At 36.0% G+C, this 18,689-nt stretch overlaps 2 protein-coding genes and 1 non-coding gene across 3 annotated transcripts; 1 reads left to right on the top strand and 2 right to left on the bottom strand.

The window, feature by feature from the left end:
* Positions 1–739: 739 nt before the first annotated feature.
* Positions 740–2,470, bottom strand: EV154DRAFT_607727 (uncharacterized protein; the record flags this gene model as incomplete). The annotated part of the gene is made up of 2 exons (XM_051607629.1): positions 740–1,078; positions 2,036–2,470. 2 exons carry the CDS (start codon positions 2,468–2,470, stop codon positions 740–742), a joined length of 774 nt encoding a protein of 257 aa, XP_051450920.1.
* A 9,378-nt stretch (positions 2,471–11,848) lies between these two features.
* EV154DRAFT_571165 (uncharacterized protein) lies at positions 11,849–13,591 on the top strand (the record flags this gene model as incomplete). Its single annotated transcript, XM_051606240.1, has 2 exons — positions 11,849–12,704; positions 12,774–13,591. 2 exons carry the CDS (start codon positions 11,849–11,851, stop codon positions 13,589–13,591), a joined length of 1,674 nt encoding a protein of 557 aa, XP_051450919.1.
* A 4,467-nt stretch (positions 13,592–18,058) lies between these two features.
* On the bottom strand, positions 18,059–18,130 carry EV154DRAFT_t155. Its single transcript has one exon. It is a non-coding gene; the product is annotated as a tRNA-Glu (tRNA).
* Positions 18,131–18,689: the final 559 nt, after the last annotated feature.

Below are 18,689 nucleotides of genomic sequence, written 5' to 3'. Positions count from 1 at the left end.
CAATAGTAAGTGCAAAGGATATTATGAATGTAAGTGTGCCCTTTCAAACTGGAGCTGATATGTACATAAATTATTTTTAAAGTAAAATACAAAATAAACATTGAATAAAATAAAAACGTTTTCATTTAAATTCTGTTTCTTTAATATATAATTTATTTTTTGATTGCACAAATGTATAAGGTCCATCAGCATCAACAGTATTGTAATTAAAAGTGATGTACTACGTTTTGACTAAAAGGACGCTATATTGTGGTAAAAAGACGCAACAGGTGGATTTTAGTAACTACTAGAAGTGGTATAATTACGCAACATGCGGAAAAAAACCGCAACATTAAGTGGTATAAACACGCAACATGCGGAAAAAAACCCGCAACATTAGGTGGTAAAAACCCGCAACATTCGGTGGTATAAAATGGACGTTTTTACCACCAAATGTTGCGGGTTTTTACCACATGTTGCGGGTTTTTACCACATAGTCCGCCACTGTGCTAGGTCACCGCAAGATACACGATTTTTAATTGACAATACGCCTATTGTATATCTGACAGGTTTCACTCTAATGCTTGATATTTAGCCAGCCCTGAATATGTATATAAGAAGCCCAATTTACTGTATAATAAAGACTTTATTTTAGTTTTGCAGTTTGATAATTTTACTTCGTCAAATTTCTTATTTTTATTCTTAATTCGTTGTTTTATCTCTCGAATTTCTCAGTGGGTGTTTTGCATGGAGAACAAAATTAAAATAAACTTGCCATCATTACACTGCTGAGACCATAAGATGGTGAAATCTTGCCATGTTTTTTCAGAGACACTTGATTTGCAAGCGAAGGATTATTTCTTCGTAATAACAGATACAACTCCATTTCTTCTTCAGTATGAACTGGAGTAACGGCTATCTTTTTTCCTTGCATATAAGAGAGATACAGATGTTGCAAACCACCAAAAACGGACTTGTCTCTGTTTGTAACTTGTACAGTTGGACTGACACATAGAACTAGCTTGCTTTTGACGGTCATCCTTTCGAATTTCTGATAGCAGTTACCATTCTCATAGTTTGTAGTATTACGTTGCATATGCTATGTGTCAATAAGCTGTTCTGGCATACGACAAATACCGAAAGTTTCTGATGATGCGGCAAGAAAAAGTGTATTTCCACTTGGATCACTATAGGAGGGCAATACATTTTGTTTCATTTCAGCCCTGAGAAAATTAATCGCTTGGTTGATTCAAGGCGAGAAATGGGTCTTGTGAATAACGCCGTATCTGTTTTTTGACCCAACCTAAATTAAAAATTAAGGTGACATTAGATAAAGTACTCATAAGTACTATTAATTATTTTTATAGCAGCTTACTGTTATGTTGTGACGGAGACGGTAATCTGCTAAGACACAGTCAGTAAGAGCGGGACTGGCATTGAAAGACGAGAATTTTCGGATGATATTCTGATGAGGGTGGGGAAAAATGTTGTAAAAAAAAATGTTGTACTTTCGCGGGATTTAGTTTAACCGAAATTTATAGGAAAAACGGTCACTCAGGCATGTACCTCACAGGTGCATGAATTTAATGCAAAGTTAATTTGCCTAAATGTTTATTGATTATAATATATATTTTAAAAGAAAAGAAAGAAAGAAAGAAAGAAAATGTCTATAAGGTTTTTTTTTTGTAGCAGGCATAAACTGTTCCACGGCATCTTTTAATGATTTGCCGGGCTTTGTTCATGTCTGATGTGATTATTTTGATTTCTTTATCAAGATTGTCAATGCGAACGAGAAAATTAATACCATCGATAATTTTGTAACAGACTGTAAAGAAATGCTCTCTTGTTGAAGAGGTAGAGTAAACTCTTCCGTGTAATTGGTATTGAGAGTTTTTGGTTAATGATATATTTTCTGAAAAATATATGTTGGAGTGGTTAATGTTGGCGTTTCGCTGTTGCTTGAAAATGATTCCTGGTGTCTCACAAAATTGGTGGGATCGGTGATGAAAAGAAAAGGAGGTGTGTGAGAGTCAATTATCTTGTTTGTTGCGGTTACCATTCCTTTACAATCAGATTCGTATGTGCAGGGGAATTTCTTCTCCCTGACAACCAAATGATGTAAAAGAACGGAACAAAATTCTTTTTCTTGCTCCTCCTCCGAGCTACACTCTTGCGTCTCTAATAAGAAGTCTCGCATCAAGTCATCAATGTCCAGAAGATCTACAAAACGTGTATCACTCATGTGATTATGTTCGTGATTTTCAGAGCAATGATGAATGCGGCTCACGTTGTCTTTAAACCCTCCGATTCGTGCTTTAAACTCAACAGACATGTTGTTGAAAAATAACATTAACAGCTCTATAGCACAAGCAGGTTCACCGTCTGTGAATTGGGGTGGGCTGTTATCATCATCGATGGAACTGGGTATTCCCCAAACAAACCCCCTGATTATTGCTGATGCTTCCCTGACAACAAGCTTTTTTTGATGCATGGTTTCAACAGTGGAAGTATACTTTATGTACGAATCAATTAAAATTGAATTGTACCTGTTGTATTTCAAACCTTCCAAGGAGACAAAAGGCAGGACAGCATTCCACAACAGCTCGAAAGTCGCATCAATGAAGCAAGAATTTTTTCTATTTGCTGCGATCGCAGACAAAAAACCCTTCTTCACCACCAAAACATCATTGACCTGCTTGGAAGCTAAGTTAAACGATGCTGCGTTCTGTTTGTATTGAGATACAGTTGTGATAATTGAGAAATAAAAAGGGAAAAGTAATTGGGAAAATAAAGCAAGTAAAGAAATGAGACTCTATAATCCTTTATTATAAGTTTGAGAGTTTGTCATGATAAAAATAGAGGTCCTTTTTATATTCAATTATTACTTCAAGATTTTTCCTGCGCAGATCGAATTGACTATTTACCCGCAAACTGGGAAATGGTAGAATTAGATTTAGAAATCAGTTACATATGAAACATAGCTTATTGTTATATACAAGGAGCTAGTTGACCCATATCCGGCACTTCTAGAGCATTATAGTTTATCCATTCAATGACAGGGTTCTTGATTGGATTACTAAAATAAATTTATGAGAAACTAGAAGATTCGGCAGCTACTCGACCAATCCAGGAACGATTATGAAATCTGATCTCAGTTTGACATATGAGGTAGCTGGTACTGTGTCGTACCAATAGGAATGTATTCGCAATATGGTACTTATAATACATAGGTTATATGTATTATAATTGAGTGACAAGATAAGAGTAATTATATTCGTGGAATTAGGCGTCAAATACGACAACAGTGACAGTTTTCTTTGGCATATATAATTTTTCTTTCTGACACAGTAGTCTTTTTTCTTCATCGAATTCACGTAAAATGGCTTCAATATCAAAATCAAAATCGCTTTCTACCTTTGAAGTCATTTGTAGAGCTTTTTTGGTTTCGCCCATATCAAGACTACTGATACCGGTACCGAACATTTCAGTTACAGGATCATCTACAATACCTGGGCAATGAAGTGTTAATAATAGTTTTTGGTTCAATATTTAATATCATATTATTATTTACCTCCCAATGCTTTAAGCATAAGATCATCGTGCTGATCAAAAACTACTAAAGACTCTTCAATATTGAGGTCAATGGACACCTCTGAATCTGATGCTTGATCTATCTGATCAAAATACAAATCGAAATCGTCTTCGGAATCAGTAACTGCATCCTTAGTACTCTTGATAGAATTAACAATCTCATTGCACTGGCTATCTACGTTTGTAATCAACGACTCGAGTTTTCTTTTCTTCTGAGAAGTAAAAATTGCCTTACTACAATCTGGGTCTCTACCATCATTGGCTACGGGCTTGCTGTGATTCTTTCTCTTACTGCCAGTCTTTGTGTAAAAAGGGGCCTGGCCGAACTTGTAGTAATTTTTGATTAAACGCCCATCCCTTCTACATACTTGGAGAATCAATCTTAAGCTAACATTTAATGCCTTTCTTGTAGGTATCAAACGATACAAGGCACTATGGTATGACTCAATCGCATTAGATGTGCGTGAAGGATGCTTGCAAAGAGCATCACTCAAAACAGTCCGACAGTTAAAAAATCATACTGGAAATGGTGGGCTGTAACCACCATTGACGCCAGCGACGTACATTAGGGAACTCCCTGATAATCGACTGCGCAGTCTCAACGAATACTTCTTAAACAGTTGTCTTCAACAATTTGTAAGTAAACGAGACAAACTGATTTGACTTCTCGGCAGGAACAAGTGAGTGGTTGGAGACAACCCGTTGAACAGATTGCTTCCAATGCATATAGCATCCCTTCAACAAGCGTGTAGGCAAAATACCTGAGTCCGGGAAAGAAGAGTTAAAGGCCTGATAGAATCCTTCGCGCTGTACCTGGAAGAAGTCCATAATCATTCCCAAAAAATTATCAGCTTTAATTGCGAACTTCTCAAACAAACCTTTGAAATAAACAGCAAATTGTTGGGCATCAAGCTTCTTGATGATAGCCTGGAAGATGACTACGTGTTTTTTCCTCTCAGGCACAAAGATTACTGTCAAGCAAAGATAGAAACCGTTGGGAACGGCCTTAAAGGTTACGTCCGTAATCATGGGATAATTCTCAAATGGCAATTTAGCCATTGCCATTTCAGGGCAAGAGAAAATGATACAGAACTTGGAGGCTACCAATTCCGCAGAGAGGATGTATCCAGGGTACTCATCTTCAATCTTGGAAAATTCCTCGAACAAATCTGTTCCTTTGACGAGAGCCAAGCCATTTCTAATTTTGGCTGCTCGGAGTTCGTGCTTTGTTCTCTCTCTGTTGAGGAGAACAGGATTGATATCTTCGACATCTTCTAAAATCTCCTCAGATCTCATACTGATTCCAGCAATAACGCCGCCTGGTGTTGCAGCTGGGTTCTTCAAAATGATCTGGTCAACCTTTTTTTGTTGATCGTTGGTCAGATGTTTTTGTGCATAAGAAGAGTGCAGGTGTTCGATCTTCTTAAATGTATTTACTTTATGGCTCATAGTACACTCGGATCGAATAAAACTGAAGTAATACTCCACGGTAACTGCGCATTGAATCCATTTCATTGCATTGTTGCAGTGAATACACTTCTTGATCGCAATCAATTTCTGCTCAACAGGGGGTCTTAATTGCTTTTCGTACAAAGCACAAGCACTATTATTACACATAATAGATCCTTGACATTTCTTGACAACTCGATGGTCGTTAACATAATCGCCATCCTTTAAAGCAACTTTTTTTATTTTTGTTGGGAAAATAAGAGTTGACAGTTTTCATTGCCCACCCAATGTTGAAGTCGACATCGACAAACTTATTTGCATCTTCCGAGAAAAGTGCAGGGGAAGTCTCAACAACGTTGTTGAAAGGGAATTGTGTTTTAAAAAACGTTACTTTTGACATGTTTATTAAAAGGTAAAAAAAGGGGTAATTTTTTTTTTTTTGTAAAATCGGCTAAGTCATTTAGTGGCTTAAGCATATCCGGTTAAACTAAATCCCGCGAAATTACATCATTTTTTTGTACAACATTTTTCCCCACCACCTATTCTGATGGACACCTCCTTCAACAGAATTCGTGCCTCTCACGCATCTGTACACTTGAAGGCCATTCTGATCTTTGTTCATTTGATAGTACCAAGAGACACCAGGAGGATCCGAGACATGCCCAAGTCGAATGGCTTCAAGTACCATGTTTGACACCTTCGAAGTCTTTTTGACAAAAAGCTTGTTTCTAGAGACAGAACAAATGGCATTTACATACACCTCAAAAAGGTTTTTCACGACAGGGTATAGCTCGGATGGATTGGGGACATATCGTCTAACTCTCTTAAGCACCCAGTCGGAATTTTTCACCATCATTTTTTCTAATATTATGTGGACTGTGTTTTTAACTATATTTTAATAATACCAACTGATGAAATGTTAGATAATGTGTGCCAAACCACATAGCTTATACGTAATAAAAGTAGATGTAAGTGACATGAATGGAAATAGTCTGTATCACAGATCTATCGGTAAATAAAGTAACAAGATCCAGTGACATTGAAAGGATCTGAATATATCCATTCCGACATAAGAACACAAACTTGACTTGTGTATTCGACAGTCAAAGAAGAAATTTATTGATGACTAATTACTGTCAAATATGGAATTAGTTTCCAGCTGTCATTTAGTATAAATAGACCCCAAATTATCATCTTAACATCTTGGTCAATAAATTTATAAAGGAATTCTAAACGTACTTATGTACTTTGTTTTATTTTTTATTTTATTTTTTATTTTATTTTTTATTTTATTAAATCACACTACCGATTTATTACATAATGAACTAGCAATGAAGTAAAGATAAGAGAATATCTAATATTTGAACTAACCAAAATGTATGTTGGTAAAATGGTATAAAATAATAACAGCTTCTTGATTTGAGTTAAGTTGAAAAGTAAAATAATAAGAAAAAAGGAGAATAATGATGGGCAAAATAAAAGGGGATAAGTAACAGTTTATATATATTTCTGGCATGACAAGTGGTACAAGAGAGTACATCAGAGAAGACAACAAACAAGACAAAATGCCAAAAAAGAAGTCACAACAAATCACTAAAAATTTGTCTCTAGTTTTCAAGTATTCCGTTACAAGTCTTTCATTTCTCGGGTCATTTACAAACAAGACATCTTTAAGCTTTCTTGAGAATTCTTTGGAAAATCCATGCGTTTTTTGAATCGGAATCATATTCATGAGATGGAAAACATTTTTAAGTACTCTTGAAGGTAAAATGTTTTGAGCATCAGAGTTGTTTAAGCTGGTATCCAAAGTTTCTTCAGGGCGATTTGCATGATTAGTTGTATTTTCAAAACAATCTTCACTAGCAATAAAAAGCTGGTAATGATTTAAATCGATTACAACTTCAATAGGTGTGTCACCAAAATCACTCAGGGATTTTTTGTTAGTGTTTTCGAAAGAGTCAATCATCGTGGTACCAGAAATAGCAATTTTTGTTATCTTGATTACCGCTTTGTTCTTCATACTATGCAATATATCAGTAGGGACCGTAGTGTAACCAAAAGCACAAGCTGGTTTGCTTCCTTTGACGTGAACAGATACAAAGGTGTTTGGATTAAGATTTTTAAAAATTTGAGTACCAATTGGAGTAACATGTTATAAAAAATTGAATATTTCCAATGATACATAGGCATCGCATGCGGCATAGTTGATTTGAAATTCTGACAGACTGGTGGAGCACCAATCACAAAGGTCTTGGTAAATTGCTATCTTTGGGTAATTTCTTTTTAAGAACGGCGGAACCAATAAAATCCGGCCCAACGTTTGCTTTTGCAATTGCACCTTTGTTCTTACAATAAGTCCCCAATTCTAACTTCCCATGACCCTCGCTCAGTTTGAAGTCTCGCTCCAATTTTTTCATAATTCCACCAACTGCCCGGCCAATTTTAATTATTTTATCAGCAACTAAAAAGATCTTCAATACCTTTGGAAAATTGTTTTCGTTAAACTTGTTCAATCTTATAAGCCAGACGTTGCTTTTGTGTGCAATTTGAACCAGAGCCACTTTACCAATTGAAAATGGAGACCGGTTGAAGTACCATTCACAATCAAATCCAACGCATAATGGGCCACGATCTTCAGATATCTTAATCCGTTTATTGAGTACTGAATTGATAGCTGTCAAAATATCTAAAACACAGACTCTGACATCTTAAGGAAGGGTATACATCGGAAGAGCCAGATCAGTTTCATTTAAAATTTCTGCGTTGTCTTGATGCTGTTCATTAGAAGTACTAGCATCAACAATTTCTTTTCCCTTGCCCTTTCGAACAATTTTTTTTTGAATAGTGTGAAACATTTTCGTTTAACGTTGGGTTTACAGACTCGATCTGCAGTGACATTATCAGTGAAGACAAACTTTGGTCGATTGCAACCAAAGATATTGTAGCTTTCAATCAATTTATCGTAGATAGGTTGAAGATGACTATGAGCTTTAGTCGGAACTAAAGCTTGGGCCCGAATTTCTTCATATTCGTTATACACTGTATAGAGAACACCAAAAACAGAAACACCATTGATTTTTCCCATATAATCCAAAATCTTGAAAGAGTGATCGGCTTTAAGAACTTCTCCACCCAATAACAATGTCATTCGGTCCATGAACGGCCGAAGATCATTTAGGATCGAGCAATATACAAAACTAAAATAACTTGCAGAGGGAATTGATCCGGCGTAATGTTCCTTGTAACCAAATGAAGAAAACTCGGTACTCTCTGTGGCTTTTGTATTGTTATGCGAAAAATCGAGCGCATTTCCAATTTTTCTTTCTTTTTAAACACCTACTAAAGTGCAATACACCTTTTCGGGCTTGCACCTGTCAAAACTACTTCTTTTCATCTTTTTCTTATCCTCAGATCTGTGACCTCTTAGTAGGCGCAATTACCTCAATCTCTTCTATAAATTTCCCCAATCTCTTTAATTTCAGTGACTGGATTATACGTCCATCACTATAAATAGGCATCCATAAGACCTCTCCTAAATAAAAATCCTCATCTATTATTTTACTCATATTTCAACACTTTGACTTATTAGTTTTATATATTATTCAGCTCTATTATTATCATTCTCATTGATCCCTTGGTTACATTTTTATCATTGTATCTTTTATTTATAAGCATATGAGCTATACATAAATCTATTTTCTAACAGTTCAGCTTCTGTTTAAACTAGCTGTGATGCTCACTCAACTCGCAATTATAAAGACCTTCTTTACTAAACTCTATTTTATTTAAAGAAACGAGGCTTTTTCAAACCAAACCTCCGTTTCGGTAAAAATTTTGACCTTCGCTGCGCTGCGGTAAATTTTTTGACCTGCACTATGGTTCGGTACGCTGCGCTTTGAAAAAGCCTCGTGCTGCCGCAGGCTTGTTTTTGAAATAAAAAATTTAAAATATATTAATTAACCATGAAACCAACGCACCATTATAGCTTAAGCTACATTGCCTATTATCAGTTTGACACTGGAGAAAAATTTGATGTTTCTCAATACGTGTATAAATATTTGGAAAAAGACGACATCCTTAGACCCAGGCAAGAAAGTTGATCTACACAAAAGTATTAATTGTTTATACATCTGATTAACTATTGTATGCGCAATGTTTATACTTCATAATCCAAAATATTAATTTCAAAGGCGACCCCTTCATGGACCTAAAACAAACAATTTTTCAGTTCTTCTCGAGTAATGACATATTGTTTGTGAAAAAGTGTTCATAGACTTTTCTCTAACCTCGATAATATAATGCTTAATGCTATTGGTTGTTATACTGGGGCGAAGGGGAACATCTACCCCGAAACCTCCATAGTAACAATTTGTTTTTTGCAATGACTTTTTGTAAAAGTCACTTTTTATATTATGAATTTCTCCAAATTAATCAATTTTTATATCAGCTCTTTTTTCAGTTTAATAAAAGTATTATGGGTCCTATTCGGAGGGGTTTTTCCAGCCTCTAACTTTGTATCTCGGCTCAGAAATATTACACCATAAAAAAAATCATGATTTAAAAACACAACGCTGCAAAAAAAAAAATTGGACTATCGTTTTTAAGAAGGTAACAATTTAATGATAAATATTATGGGCCGTATTCTTGGGTGGAGGGGTTCCCCCTCCCCCCAAACCCCCCACCACTCTTGCGGGGAAAACCCCCGCACCCCCGATTTTTTTATTTCTCTTCTATTATATTTACGCTGTAACAAAAAAAAAAAAATTAATTTTTTCTGAAGGTAACATTTTAACGCTTTATGCTATGGGCCGTATACTAACGCTTAATGCTATGAGCCGTATATTAACGCTTAATGCTATGAGCCGTATATTAACGCTTAATGCTATGGGCCGTATATTAACGCTTAATGCTATGGGCCGTATATTAACGCTTAATGCTATGGGCCGTATTCTTGGGGGGAGGGGGAACCCCTCCCCCCAAACCCCCCTAAAAAAATTCCTACACGTAGTGACTGTTTTTTACAATTCCTAATTCCTATTATTTTTATATATTAATATTCTTTATTCCGCCAATACTACTCGCATACTCTTATTTCAGTATTCCATAATCCCATCAACGTGTTGTTTTATGTGTGTTTTAACGAGTCCAGATAACGAAGCTCGATTTCGTCGTGTCTAAGAGTATGGAATTCTCTTAAAAGGCGACTGACCTTGCTTGGACCAAGAGAATTTTGCGCACCAGCCCTCAGCAGCTTACCCAAATCTTTCGATATTCCTGATCTGTGGGTCAAATGAGTAGGGAAATCCAGCTGAAATCTGATAGGCAGCTGCTCAATTATTCGTTTGTCAGATCCAATAAATGTACCATGCTACTTGTTTGGACATTCATAACGATATGTCATCAAGTAAAAATTTCTAAAAAAAAAATAGTTAGATACACCAGATTTAATATAAATATATATACCGGGGAACAAATAACTTACTCATGCACATCCACAATTTTTCGCGCCTGGGGGTCATCCAAAAAACTTTTCCTGTTCAAGGGGTTTGTGCAACCTGGAGTTAAGCACTTCAATTTATCGTCTCTAGTATTTAGCAATGCATGAGGCAGCCAAATAAATACTTAAGGCAAATAAAGGGCTTCCGGGGAGGGCCTTTTTGACAAGGCAAAGTTCGACATCATATGATTGATCCAGTATGTACCGTTCTTGTAAGGATTACGCACATCACATTCTAATTGGATTTTTTGAAGATACTTATCCAATGGACCACCCTTGGTGATTTTGCCTACATCTTCATCAATATTCAAAAACTCTTCTTCAGTTATTTCATACTCCTCTTCCACAATTGCACTGTAAAATGTACAGTTAATCTAAAGTCCCAACTATTTATATAGGCCTAGTCTACAAACTCTTACTCGTCGGTGCTTTCTTCATCCACAAGGTAATGTATTCCTTCGACCTCAGACGTAGCGCTTTGCTATAATTAGAAAATATGTTTTTAGCCTGATTCGACAAAAATAATGTTGGGAGTTTACCTCAACTTGTACACTGTTTGGTATTATGAAATTTCCGGAAGATGTCGATACTTCAGGTTCATCCAACAACCCTTCATGGACAAGAAACTAATCTAGGGTACTTTGATCATCAATTACTTCACATTTTTTTGATAAAAAATTCAGAATTGATGTATTCCTCTTGGGAAGAGTAGACTTTCCAAGACTTTTTTTTGTCGGTTTCATTTAATATGTAATTGAAGAGAACATTTATAGTGTTTGACCCTCGTGGCAATATCCTCTGCGGGTACGAAAGTTACAAAAAATACAGACATTTAACTGTCTCTGAATCTCAACTTACAGAAATTTAAGAGAGAAGATTGGCTTGAGATTGAAATTTACAGAATTTATTAAAATTTGGTTGGGTAAAAAAACTACAGCCATAAGGAGAGAGTCTAAACAACGTGGTGCTCCCTTAAGAACTGAAATATAAATCATTATCTAAAAGCAGTCTCGACACACTAAAATTATAGGTCCTCTCAAGTTGAATTTTTTTAATTTGAAATTAATTTTTTTTATACATAAGGAATGATAATGACCAAATTGATAAAAATAAATAAATTCCCAATTCGTCAAATTTAATACTTTTACAAAAAGAGACAAAAAATAAAAAATGAAATTAGGATCGATTTGATTCTAAATTGAAAAATAGAAGCTCAAAAAGGAAGTGATAAAATGACAAAATGAAATAAAAATCATGCAAAGCGAATTTTTATTTTGAATTTATTTTGTCCTCTTTCATTTTTCTATCTTCTTTGATACAACTTACTTTATAATGAACAATTTATCTACTACTGTTACGGATATAACCAACGAAATGGAAAGCAACATGAATAAAAGCGGTAATAATCAAATTAACAACAACACCACCAGAGATAGTCATACCATCGACGGCAATATTGCTATGAATGAGTCTAGAAGCGTTACCTCCTCTAGAGGTACAGGTGATAGTAGAGGCACTAGAGGTACGAGAGGTACCAGAGCTAGAGGTAACAGAGGTAGAGGAGGAAGATCTAGAGGACCTAGTACAGCCACAGGCGCAAACAACTGGGTCTCTGTCAACTTCGATGGACAAACAGCTTTAGAAAGTCAGGTACCAGCTAACACTAATATCATTGGACAGCGAGCTAGTGATCCCGTTAATCAAGTATCTACAAATTTTACCATTTCCCAGCCACCTGTCGATATGTCAGACAATGCAATTGTCCAAGAACCCAGTGAAGGTGGAACTACAAGTCGCAGTTACTTGGTATGGCCGAAGAAGGCCAAGGATATCTTGCTGGAGATTACCACTGAGACGCACCTTGTTCTAGTTGAAAGAAGTGATACAAACATGAAGAAACTTATTTGGAAGTATTCTACAATTTTGATGAAAAAGAAACTATTGGAGAGTAACCCCATCGATGCCGAAAAACGTTTTGCAGAGAAATTTACATCAGAGCAGATGCAAACACAATGGGCTGGAATGAGAAGAAGATATACCACACGACGTGACCAGACTCGTGTTACTGGAAATGGGGGTGAATCACCTGAAGATGAACAATACTATGCTGCTGTGGGTGCTATTACAAGAGATGATCCCAGTATCAATCCTCAGATTTTGTTCGAAACAGTTAACATGGAGGAGACTGGTATTCACATATATGATATTGATCAAGATGAAGATCTTCAACGAGTAGTAGAATCAAATTAATCTGCAGTTGAAACTGGTCGCCATAATAGAAACAATGGTGTACAAAATCTTCTGGGTTTAGGTAGATTTTTGTATATGGATGACACAGAAGTTAAAAGAGAGGTGATCAACAAAGCCAGACGAGAACGCTACCCAAGCGCATCTCTTAACACTCCTCTTCCCCGGCTAGCAAGAGAAAGGTCTTTCTTCGTCGAAGATACTACCAACGAGCATAGCCATTCATCCGACTCAGATGCAGAGTCAAGCAGCACTCGTCCCCCTTCATCATCTCCAATCACAGCTGATGCTAATATTCGTACTTCCGCCAATTCAAATCCTGTCACGCCAAACTCGTCATTATCTAACCCTTCCACATCTAATCGTTCCTCCCCCCATCGTTCCTCATCCAATCGTCCCTCCTCCAACCGTCCCTCATCCAATCGTTCTAACCCTCGCGCCACTTCCATTCATTCTGACTCAAGCAACAACGTCCCTTCTTTGACCACCAATAATGTTGCCAATAATTCTATCTTGGATTCAATTGAAAGAATTCAACCAATTGCCAGTAATGCTCAGTCTTCCAATCGTGAATTTATGCAAACAATAATGACATTGGGAGCCCAAGAGTGTGAACAAAGACAGATCAATCGTGATGCTTTTTTGACCAGACTGGAAGAGAGTAAAAGAGCTACCATGAATGAAATGACTAAAAGAAGACAAGAATTGATTCGCGAGAGACATGCCTTGTATGAAGAGTCGGCTGAAAAAAGAAGAAAGCATTTGGAAGAAACTTTTGAAAAGTATCACATGTTAACAAATATTTGTCCTAACAACGACAACAATTAGATTTTTTTTTTCTTTTCATAATAAAACCGTTCTCGTAAAATATTTTTCTTGACTGAGCATGTACAGTTAACAAATGTTATCTTGCTTTCTAACTAAAACTTGCCACAAAATAATACGATAAATTGTACGTTTTAATATGATAATAAATAATAAAGAAAAAAAACCGTGCATAAATAAAAAACAACGTGCATAAATAAAACAAATTTATGCATCTTCATCTGAATGTGAAAAATCAGCTTCGTCTTCTTCTTGATCGGACGTCGTCAAAACATTGGCTTGTTCGACTTGCCTTAACGATTCCAAAAGAGTGTTACGGTGAGTTATAGCTAGTCTTTTAAGATCACGTAAAGCAGCAGTGGTCAGCCTCGTAGGTTGTAATGTAGGAGCTGATGGATGAGCGGGTACTACATTATTGGGGAGAGGTGTAGGATTTTGAGGAGATGTTTCAACATCATCTCTTCTATGCATTGTCGTTGCACTGATAAACCCAGCATATTCCAAATTACCAGCTTCAAAAGATTCTTCGATGTCAAACTGGTCAATACGCACATTGTGCAAAACACAGCAAGCCAGAATTGTTTTGCTATTCGCTTCATGTCAAGCATGTAAAGTTGTTTCCACAAAATTTTCCATCTAGATGTCAAGGCCCCAAATGCATGCTCAATTTTAATTCTTGAGCTAGAAAGAACAGCATTAAAATCCTTGTATTCTTGTAAAGAATTGTCGTCAGTTGAAAAGGGTGTGACCAAGTTTGGGAGAAGAGGGTAAGCTGAATCTACAAGGTGGTTTTAAAATTGCGACATTTATCAGTGAAAACGTATTATATATGACTAACGTATACACACCTCCCAAAATGAAAGTATTTTTAGGACACCATCGAGCACCGTCTGTCAGCATTTTATGGTATAGGACACTGCTTGTAAAGACCCTGGCATCATGGTTTCGTCCTTTATATGTATTAGTTAAAGCTGTAGGCAAAAACAAATACACTGAACGTCTATGCAAGACATACACTTACCGGAATGCCCTGTTTTTGCATACATAAATCTGCAGCTTGCATCACACACAGCAGTTAAATTCATCGATGCGTTGTTCTTACGATCCACATGGGCATTTCCATTTACTGATGGCTTCTGGATGGTGACAAGCTTACCGTCAATGCATCCGAGAATTCCTTTTAATCTCATGTTATTGGGTCCACCCAGTTTATAAAACTCTTCAGAATTTTCCAGAGCTCTTGCAGAATTACCAATGGGCCAAGAAATTACTTCGTTGCTCATATCTACCATGGCATTAATAAACGTTTCTGTGAAATTTCTATATGATCCTGCTGAAACACCCAAAGTAACCTCTGCAATGCGGTATCCAAAATGTGTATTCGCAAATCTCCACAAAACAAAAGCAACCTGAATTTCTACGCTATATCCTCCTTATACAATTGATTCGGCATAATGAGAGGAGTTGCTTAAACGAGCGACCAACCATTGAAAAGTTTTTTTGTTGATTCGGTAATGCGCTCTATAACTTTTACGACTTTTAGGATCATCGTTTAAATTGGAATGTTTTACAGTCCAATATTGCTCGTAAGTGTCCATCCAGGCAGATCTTACAACTCGAGGGGACCGTTCCCCGCTCATAAAGATGGGGCTACAGTTGTAAATATAATAAATATGTCGTAGTTGATCAACGTTGACATCATCAAGTTAGATGTTCTTGCCCGAAGACAGCACAAGTCATAGATTAATGGCGCGCCTGTGGTACTATTTTCCTCACAAAATAATATTTCATCGATAGCTTCATTTTCGTGGATGATCATGTCTTCAATGCAGATATCATCTTCCATATCTAAGTCGTCTTCGATTTCGTTCGTTTCCTCATCAATCAAATCCAAATCCAGGTCTTCGTTCACATGTATATCCTGAAATAAAACCATCCAAAGTTGCTCTTGCAAATTATCAAAACTGTTATAGTTGTCGATGTCCATGTTAAAATGATACTTTATTGTAATTGTAAATAAAAGAGAACTTCATGTACATTTATGCACTCTGGGGTCTTTTTAGTTTTTCTTAATTATTAAAAAATGTGACAACTTTTATTTTTAATAAAATTTATAAAAATCCAAATACACTATTTTCATAAATTATTCGCACACTCGAGGAAAAAAATTGCTCACTTTTTTTTTCAATTTCCGCACACTTTTTTATTTATTTTTTTGCCCACTTCACAAATTATTTTTTGCTCACTTTTTTAAAAACAAATTGCTCACTTTCACTAATAAATTTTGCTCATTCTTAGAAATTCATTGAAGTAAGATGGACCTCCAATTTTATCAAGAAGATGGACAGGGTAATATTGTGGATGAGTATGGCAATGAACCCGTTGAAATGGATGTCGATCGCGATGCTTATCCTCTCGCTGACACCGTTGACTTTGATAATTACATGAATTTCAAACCACCTGAAAAGCCAAAGCCAACACCTAAAGCGCCAAAAAACCGTTCTTCGGCTTCAACTGGACCAGCAGCCTATTATAAAAAGCACGCAGACGATGTTAAAGGTCATTTTTTTCACCTCGTTTATGAAGAGGGATTAACTGCAAGAAAAGCAGCAAAGCAACTCGGTGTTGCCCGACGAACTGCTTACGACTGGTTGAAAAAAGATCAGGATCAGATCTATGAAACAGCAAAGCCTTTGGATGAATTAGAACCAGTTAAGCCTGAGAAAAAGGCTGGGTGACCAGCTTTGTTGAATGAAGAGCACAAAAAGCTTTTGGAAGAAACATTTATCGACCACCCTTCGGCAACGTTGGATCAGGCTATGGAAAGTCTTACTAGTCAGTTCAGCGACCTGAAAGTAACAAAAACTACCGTTTATAATTTCATGACAGATAAATGTTCCTTGTCTTTTAAGAAAGCACACTTCCATTCGAAAGAAAGAAACTCGTCTATTAACATTGAAAAGAGGTTTGATTGGGTAACTAGATGGAGCCAAACAGACATGGATTACAGCAGTAATTGCGTTTTCATTGATGAGTCCGCATTCGATATTAATTTGAAAAGAACAATGGCTTGATCAAAAAACGAAGTTCGGGCTGAGGTTATTCAACCACTAACAAGAGCCAAGACAACAACAATTTTGGGTGCTACATCGCCATATGGCGTTGTCAATGTCAAGATAAGAGTGCCATACTCAACAGTTTCAAAGAAAAGAAAAACAGCTGGTGGTAGTAAGATGCAGAAAACCACTGGGACTGCTACCGGACATTATTTTAATTTTATCGCCAGTACAATTGATGTGATGGATCGTCATGAGGAATTCAAAAGACATTATCTTATCATGGATAATGCGCCTATCCATACGTCAGATAATATTAGAAAGTTTATCGAAAGTCGTGGGTATGGCTGTGTTTATCTTCCACATATTCTCCTGAGCTCAACCCTATCGAACAATTTTGGTCCGTTGTTAAGAGTAAATTAAAACGGGAGAAGCTTTTAGAGGCCGAAACACTGAACAATAGAATTGCCGAAGCATGTCAGAATGTTTTATTAAGCGATTTAAAGGGATTCTGCCGTTATTCAGAAACGAAATTCGAAACCTGTTTAAATAAAGACCCCCTCTAAAATATTTCGCACACATTGAGCAAAAAAAAATATCTGAAACTGAGCAAAATATTCCAAGTGAGCAGAAATTAAATTCGAAAGTGAGCAAAAAATAAAAAAAAATGTATGCGGAAATTGAAAAAAAAATGAGCAATTTTTTACTTATACTGTGCGAATAATTTATGAAAATAGTGTTACAATGCGGATTTTCAATATGTAATAATTGACTTCAACACTAAAAACTTTACTCAGACAAATTTATATTTTTCATGCTAACTTTTAGCATTGTACTTCTCTGACTTGAATCTTTACCTTTTTATATTTAAAACCTTTTGACAAATTTATTATTATTATCATTTATCCGAAATCAAGGGTATTGTTACCGATCCTTTGATTTCTCAAAAACTATATAAACCCAAAAACAAAACATATTTCAATAAACATTCAGATTTTACTATATACTTTTATCATAAACTTGCCTATCTAATATTATATTTTCTATATAAAATTGGCCTATTATCTCACTGTCTCCCTAGAAAACCGAAGCCTTAGTCTCTTTTTCTCTGTATCTGTCTATCAAGACCTTTTATTTTATTTTATTTAACTGGATCGTTACCAAATATATTTATATAAAATAACGTGGTGCTCACTTAGAACTGAATAATTAACTACAAACGTGTATTATTCTCCTTCTACCTTACTGTCAAAACTAAATCTAAACCAATCAGTACCACTCACATTGTATCAATAGTGTATATCACAAAAATTGAATTTTGGTTCGCTCCTATATTTGGATAAAAAAAAAAAAAAAAAAAATTCAACTTGAGACGACCTTATATCTGACAAGGGCGCTAAGATAAAAAAATTAATTCCCTGACGGGGAATTGAACCCCGGCCGCGTCGGTGAGAGCGACGAATCCTAGCCACTAGACCATCAAGGAGATATACGTTTTTGTCCAGCCTGTAAATGTCGATGGATCTGATGCCTTTAAGAATCACGTGACTAGCCGGGTTAGTCCGACCCGAAGTCCGGACCTTGACGTAGACATGCCTCTAGAAATTGAGCTTAGGCTCAAGAAGACCAAGAACCAGAAAAGACGATTTGTACCACTCAAGAATAATCATATGAATCGGAAAAGGTCAAAGCTGAATAACACCACTTTATTATATACAACATAACACCACTTCGGGTTCACCTATTTCATATCGATAATCTGTTTATATTATTCATCATCATTATCATTATCATCATCATCATCATATTTATTATATTTATCACATCACCTATATCTTTACATTTAGTATATATATCCCTTAACATTAGAACAATAAACCATTATCTTCTATTTTGAATATTAAATACTTCTTTAACTACTTTCCCATTCTAATTAACCACTGAGAGTTGAATTAGAATAACATTGAACTTACAGTTTTGTCAGTACCAGAATGGCAGAGATGCCTACGATGAAAGTACCAAGCAGTCCGACCCGCACCATTCCG

Source organism: Mucor mucedo (genome assembly GCF_025094135.1).
Source record: "Mucor mucedo strain NRRL 3635 chromosome Unknown EV154scaffold_216, whole genome shotgun sequence".
Lineage (NCBI taxonomy): Eukaryota > Fungi > Mucoromycota > Mucoromycetes > Mucorales > Mucoraceae > Mucor > Mucor mucedo.
This window is presented reverse-complemented; position numbering and strand designations above follow the sequence as displayed.